Source organism: Brassica oleracea, chromosome C6 (assembly GCF_000695525.1).
Source record: "Brassica oleracea var. oleracea cultivar TO1000 chromosome C6, BOL, whole genome shotgun sequence".
In the NCBI taxonomy this organism is placed as follows: Eukaryota; Viridiplantae; Streptophyta; class Magnoliopsida; order Brassicales; family Brassicaceae; genus Brassica; species Brassica oleracea.
The window spans coordinates 26,686,446-26,694,017 of NC_027753.1; the positions used below are offsets into that span (position 1 = coordinate 26,686,446).

The window sequence follows — 7,572 nt, forward strand, 5'->3', positions numbered from 1 at the left end:
AATCAATAAGTTTTAATCAATCAATATTTTTCGAATTAGGGTTTTAGGATTTCCGAAAATTTGATCTTAGATCAAAGGAATTTGATTTGAGATTCAAAACCATTAAGGCTTTGATTTTAATTGATCAATGGATCAATCTCGTTTTAGGGTTTGGGGATCGAACTTATAGAGCTTCGATTTACTCATTAGGGTTTTGATCTATTGTCCTATGGTTTTATCTTAGAAATTATATTTTAGGGTTTCATTCTTTGCAATCAACCAGATTCGATTCATGTTCTTAGAATTTGAATTACCTTAGGTTAGTAGATTGTAGAAACCGGACCACCAAGAGAGAACCGCGAGCTGGACACGAACGGGACGCGAGTCGGCTCCTATCGGATCGCGAGCTGGCTAATGTTGGATCGAGCTGTTTGCGGACGGACTGAGGCTGATGTCGCGAGTTGTCCTTGCTGGATCGGAAACACGCACCAACTCCTATCGGGTTTCGAACGTCGGCTCGGGAACGCCTTGGTCGTCTGTCGCGAACGAGCTGGAGCAAACCGGGAACGCGAGCTGAGGCTGAAGTCGTCTAGGATCAGGAACGCCTAGGGGCTGGGGCTGATCGTCGGATGCGAGCTAGAACGGAGATGCGAACGGATTAGGGTTCGTCGGGTTTGAATCACCGGGTAGATTAGGGTTAGGGTTTTGCGATTTGGTTTTTAGGCTCAGGGTGTTTTAGAGGCTTTCGTGCTGATAACGTGTTGTGAAACTTAGGATTTAGAATCTGTAAGTTCTGTGTATTATTAATGAATAAGTGTTCTTTTATATAAGGGTTACAAGAGAGATAAATGGAAATACAAGAATAGGAAATATTACAAATCATAAACATAAGTAAATTAGGAAAACTAGAAGAATGGAAAGTCTCTTGGCCGCCTCTCTCTCATATTCGGCCGACTATCTCTCCTCTCTCTCTCCTGCGGTTTGGGCCTCTAATACGGTTGTGGACATCAATCAATTTATATATAACACTTGTTTTAAATTTTTTTTTGTAGCTGAACCTGTTTTAATTAGTTTAATGATTCTTAGGTTAAAAAAAAATCTTTTAATCGTATTCTCCTTTTTTTCTAGTCTCCCTTACGGCAAGTTTTTATATTCATTGATTTGACTTAGCGATTTGAAGGATCGGACTACGACTACCGAACGTGTGTTCCCTGTATATTAATAAGAAACATTACCATTTTTTTTAGTTATGTGTTTTCACCATTTCGAATCATTAGAAAAATAGGTTGGTACATATAATTATATAATAAATTTTTCATTAAACTAACCATAAATTAATTATTAATGGTCTTTATTATTTCCTTAAACAAAAATTATGAAATTACCTAATGTGACTAAAGTATATATGATAATTAATGATTTTGAATAATAAAGATTCGATAAAAATTAATACATCTTCTATTATATTTGTTTAATATTAAACTATTAAAATAAATTAAACAACCACATTAACAAATAATAAAAATTTAGATTTTTCTGTATATTTTATATTTTGAATTTTTAAAAATTACCATAAATTACTAAAACTCTTAAAAGTCTCACATTCAAATTTTATGATCCATGATTTATTTTTTTTATGACAAAATACAAATGATTAGAAAATCTAATAAGTAAAAGGTCTAATTTAATTAATTATTAAGATTAAAGATATATATATATATATTATATTTTTTAAATTAAACTATATACCACATAAAATACACAAATATTTTAATTTTGAAATATATTTTGAACAATATTTTTTGGTAAAAGCTGTGAACAAACATTGACAACGTATTTTTTTTAAAAAAATATAAATTAGTGAAACAATTAATCCCACAATGAAAATTTTGTTATCACTAATTTGAAGTTTTTGTTATAAAAGAAACAAATGATCAAAAAACAATATGAGTAGAAAACATCTTTTAATAGACATTAATATTAAAAATATACTATATATATTAATATCATTTAAAGTTAATTATATATCCTATCAAATAGAAAACAAATATTGTTTAGATTTATAAATATGTTCGCACTATTTAATTATATGTGTAATAGTTACTTATTTTTAATTTTTTAGTATATATTTATTATTTCATAATATGTAAAAAAAATATAATACATAAAATAATTTTTGTATATAAAGTTTATTCCGTGCAAGGCGCAGAACGTAGTATCCATGATAATTGAAGTGACATTCTCATGCATACACAAATTCTATATGTTGACTCAATTATTTATATTAAATTAGATGACTATGGTCTATGGTCTATGATATAGACTGTGTGTAGTGTGCGTGCGGTATGGTGCTTATCCATGGCAACATGGACATTTGCCATGGATCAATGGGTCCAAATATTTTTTGTGTTGTTTTAAAGATCTATTTCAATCTGTTAAATTATCAAAAAGATTCATAATTAACTAAATCAAATTTATTTATTACAAGACAAAACAATAAAAAATAAGTACATTCACCATTAGTTTTGAGATATTTTTTTCTATTTGTTTCAGGTAGTGTTTTGAAAACCGGACCCGACATTGATTCGCCATTGTAACTAGATCAATGGTCGGACCGGTCCAACTGGTTCAACTGGATTTTAAATTTTAATTAAATTTTATATTAAGTAACTATTATATGTATAACATAAAATTATTTTTATAAAATTTATATAATTATTAAAATCTAAAAATGATACGAAAACAAAAATAATTTTTTTAAAAATAATATAAAATAATGAAAATAATTTATTTAGATAGATACTTAGAAAACAATATGAATTTTTTATGAAATATTTTTAAAATTTGCAGTTTAAAAAAAAATACTTGAATTTTTTAAAAAAAGATTTTAATATCGATCTTGATCACTGGTTTTAGCGAGTTTTACCGGTTTTTGACCGGATTTGCCAATTTAACTCAAATCCGGTTTTTAGTATAACCCGGAACCGAATAGATGGCCGAGTCACGGTCCGACCGGCAGGTATGGTCAAGCCGGCCGGTCTGGTCCAGCCGGCCGGTCCGATCTAGTTTTCAAAACACTAGTTTCAGGTGTTAGAGTTCAAGTTAAAAGAAATGCAGTCAAAAAAAATATTGAAAATATTTATAAAAAAGTCTATGTTCTGTGTTTTGGTCAGGGCTATTATATTGGTTAAGACGGCACTGGGTTCGTCTGGAGTCGATAAGGTCGGTGGAAAAAGCCATACACAGAACTAACTCACAAGACAGACGATCCGTGACCTCTCACTTTCACTCCTCTCCTTTGTCTTTCTAACTATTTCGGAACTCTCGGGATTTGATTTCCATTGTCTCGATGTTTTTTTTGCTAGATTCTAATTATGACTCTAAGAACATTAGCATTGGTTAAAATTTCACTAGATTTTTTTGACAGTAAATTTACATATTTAAAATTATAGATTAGTATAAAAGTGACATGTGTAACAATTGTCTTTCAAAAATGTGTTTGTGTATCTGAAAGAAAAAAACACATTTTCTCTCTTTTGTCTTTAATTTAAATCATTTATTTTATTGAAAAAATCCATTGAGAAATTCAACCAATGCTAATGCTCTAAAAACCGTTTCATTGCAAAAGTTGTTCTTAATTATGAATATTTCACAATTTCTAAAACATAATTGTACTTATTAATTGGTGTGAGATACTCAAAATTGAGAACTCTTTCAATGAAGTTTCTCTAAACATGGTCTTGGATATATGAATAACAACGTCAAAACTCAACCCCTTGGGCAGGCCAGGTTCACAAAAGCATACATATCGACTGTTTGAAGGTCTGGTTAACAAACCGACTCTTGATAAAGTTAGTTCCCTAGTGGATTCATTCTTTGCTTCGTCTTTATAAATTCTCTTAAATTGCGAGCTCTGTGAGCTTCTTGTAAACATAAACGCATTTACTATTTTGGTTCGTTAAAGGAGGAGCATTCACTTTCCAACCCAAAAAAAAGTCAAAATTTAAACCAGATCATAAAAATTAGTTTAAACTGTATCAATATATACAGAAAAAAAACAGCGAATAGTAGACAGTAAAAATACAAATAGTTGTGTTAAAACAAATCGTAAAGAGTGATCACGAAACTTGTTTAAAACAAAAGAAAGTATACGCAAGAAGAGTAGTGGGTCATAACTAAGAAGAAGTGCAAGCTGTAACATGAGGTATATAAACAGAATCCATTTATGTATACGGAAACGTAGAAGTCTACACTTATACAGTAATACATTGGCTTTTAGTTTTTTGACCTCTTAAGAAATATTAACATAAAAACAAGAATTTCAAATAATTTATAGATAAAAATATGGTGGAGAAAACATATACCGAATCATTTGTAAATAAAGAGACCACGAATAGTACAACCTATTTTCCCACCAATATATTATATTCTCTTCTCCGCCTACGCACAACTTTTATACGCATCAACCGACCCACTTAAAGAAAAATATATCGCATTTACACCTAAACATTTTTTTTTTTTTGTAAAATATACACCTAAACATTACTATGCTGCTAACTGATAAACCCCGCACCAGAGTGAAATACGTAAAATAATAACATACTTGCAATTTAAAATCAATTATGTATTTGCAATTTTTTTCTCTGCTTGTAAAAATATATTTCAAATTTAATAAAGCATAGAGAGGACACGAAATATTATATAATATTTCTTGTTGTTTCTATTTTAGTAATTTGATGGTGGTAATTGTTTAACATTGAGTTTATTTTTTGTTTACTTCATTTTAATTAATTTTAAGTTTATAAAAACGTAATATAATCTAATTTTATTCAGTCTATTTTATAGATTCTTAAAATATATACTAAACGAAAAAAAATTCAAATGAGCTGAACTAAAAGCATAACCTTCTTTTTCAGATCTTCAATGAAAGAATGAAATCATTTTATGTTGCGTAAAACGAAAAAAAGAGAGAATAGGTTATGCAACTTAATTTTACTCAAACTGTTCTGTTATACAAATATATAAAATTTACAGGAATTCTTCCGGCTTCATCTTCCTTTTTCAGTCTTTCTTTCTATAAAGATATTCATGGTTTTATTTTTAATATATTAAATGACCTTAGACCAAAAAAAATAGATTAAATGACCAAACATCAAAGTAAAGAGTTTAATATTTATTTATTTTTATATTTGAAATTGATGACATATGGTAAAATATTGAGTGTTCTATTTAATATTACTATTTTAATAATCATGGTAAAGTCGGTCCAATTAAAAAAAAGATGAAGAGCGCTTTCAGCTTAACACGTAAGCATATTCCTCAAAGTTGTCATTTAACCAATGTTACATAATTAATATTTGGGTGATTAATTAACCATCTTTTCATCTCTTGGCCATTTATAGTTAAAAACATAATTACTAAAAAATATATATAATTGCTGTAAAAATTACAAATGACTTTTCTCTTAAAGAACTACAACTAAAAGCATTGCGTATAATTTGTTTTATTTTCTGATTTTCTCATGATCATCAATAACTGTGTTAAAGTGTTAATTGGCTACTTGCTACCATATCCTATCGAATTCTGAAATTCGGAAAGGCAATTTCATTTATCCCAAAAAGGCAAAAATTATTCTATAAGAAATAAATAAAACAAAAGAATAGTCTCGACCAATGTATGGGGTCGACTATCCATGGAAATCAGGGATATAAATAGAAGGCCTCCAAGTTCTCAATAGACACAACAACTCAAAAACACATAGTATAATCTTCATTGAGCTAGCTCTCTCTCATATAATATTCATCTCCTTTGAGGATTATGGCTATTTCAAAAGCTCTTGTTGCTTCTCTTCTCGTATCTCTTCTTGTTCTCCAACTCGTCGAGGCCGATGTGGTATGTATCTTTAATCACAAATACTCAATATTTTTTTTAACATGCTTCTTACATTTATCGTTTTCCGAATATCCATTTAGGAAAGCTCAAACAAAAAGGATGGTTACGGCAGTAAAATTGGTAAAAATATCACCTTTATACGCACACACGTAAAACTTTATATTTTAATTAACGTCTAATTAGTAAGATTAATAACGTTTATGTACGTAGATTGTGGAAGTGCCTGTATAGCACGGTGCAAGCTCTCAAGTAGACCAAACCTTTGTCACAGAGCGTGCGGGACTTGTTGCGCCAGGTGCAACTGTGTGCCACCTAGCACCTACGGGAACCACGACAAGTGCGAGTGCTACGCTAACCTCACCACCCACGGTGGTCGCCGCAAGTGCCCTTAAGTACTCAAGTTGCTGCGGATATTCAATTCAATGTCGTTTGCTAGAATTTGTCGGCGTATGCCTGTATGTGTGGTACTGTATTATTAATTGGTCTGTTTGTTGTAAGTTTTTGATTTTTATTCGTTTGGTGAAATAATCTCGTTGTATTTTTTCATTTTCTATATAAAGTTATGTTGCTTTATGAATGATTGATTATAATGCTTTCTCCTCAATGAATTGTCAGCTTTCTAAATGATTTTGACTTCGAAAAAACATGTTATATATGCATGCATCTATACTATTATTTATGAAATGATTTAGCTTATTTGTTATCTTCTCCATGATTTTAGTTAATTTGCCTACTTGTCATATTTTCCATAATTTTATGATAAATCATTAGTTTAATTAATATTATTATTAATTTTTTTTTATTTTAATATCTATATATTTATCATGATATTTAAAATCATGATAAACATGAACCTATTTTACCGATATATATACTATATTTTTTAAAAATATATTTTAATATATAATAAACATGATATTTAGGACATTTAATTAATACATAGATATTAATAATATATACCGATAATATCATCATTACTTTTCTCTCATTTATAATTTTAATGACTAATATTTTAGCTAATAGTTAATTTCTCTGATTTTTACTGAAAATATTGATCAAATACAGATTGAATGTTTTATATTTTGTGGTTTGCTTACTTGTCATTTTTTTCCATGATTTTAGTTAATTTTCTTATTTGTCATATTTTTATGATTTTAGGATCAGTCATTAGTTTAATTAATATTATTATTTATTTTTATTTTGATTTTGATATCTATATATTTATCATGATATTTAAAATAATTAATAAACATTAATATATTTTACCAATATATATATACTAATATTTTTTAAAAATATATTTTAATATATAATTATCATGATATTTAGGAATTAATAAATATATATTAACAATATCTATCGATAATATCATCATTACTTTTCTCTCATTTTATAATTTTAATGACTAATATTATAGCCAATTTCTCTGATTTTTATTGAAAATATTGATCAAATACATATTATTATAAAATTTATATATAAGTATACTAATATATCCGAATTAATCGGTTTCTTTTGTTTATTCGGTTTGATCCCTTAATATATTGAAAAATATTCATATACTGATGTTTTCTAAACATAACATCCTCGGTACTTCCAAATCCAAACTATTTTCTCTATTTCGGTTTGGTTCGGTTTTGAATGGTTTGGTTTTACCAGATTGAACACTCCTAAACTATTGTTATTTGTTAATGTTTTATA

The 7,572-nt window shown here is 28.5% G+C and overlaps 1 protein-coding gene across 1 annotated transcript; it reads left to right on the top strand.

Annotated features, from left to right (window-relative positions):
* The first annotated feature begins 5,733 nt into the window (after positions 1–5,733).
* LOC106299294 (gibberellin-regulated protein 1-like) lies at positions 5,734–6,443 on the top strand. The gene is made up of 3 exons (XM_013735405.1): positions 5,734–5,871; positions 5,952–5,991; positions 6,082–6,443. The coding sequence occupies exons 1-3, from the start codon at positions 5,797–5,799 to the stop codon at positions 6,261–6,263; spliced, it is 297 nt and encodes a 98-aa protein (XP_013590859.1). The 5' UTR covers positions 5,734–5,796; the 3' UTR covers positions 6,264–6,443.
* The last annotated feature ends 1,129 nt before the right edge of the window (positions 6,444–7,572 follow it).

Bases quoted from the DNA above. Each gene is read 5' to 3' on its own strand.
- LOC106299294 (XM_013735405.1), top strand. From the start codon at position 5,797: ATGGCTATTTCAAAAGCTCTTGTTGCTTCTCTTCTCGTATCTCTTCTT. The intron at 5,872-5,951 runs GTATGTATCTTT...ATATCCATTTAG, and splicing joins AACTCGTCGAGGCCGATGTG to GAAAGCTCAAACAAAAAGGA. The intron at 5,992-6,081 runs GTAAAAATATCA...TTATGTACGTAG, and splicing joins TGGTTACGGCAGTAAAATTG to ATTGTGGAAGTGCCTGTATA.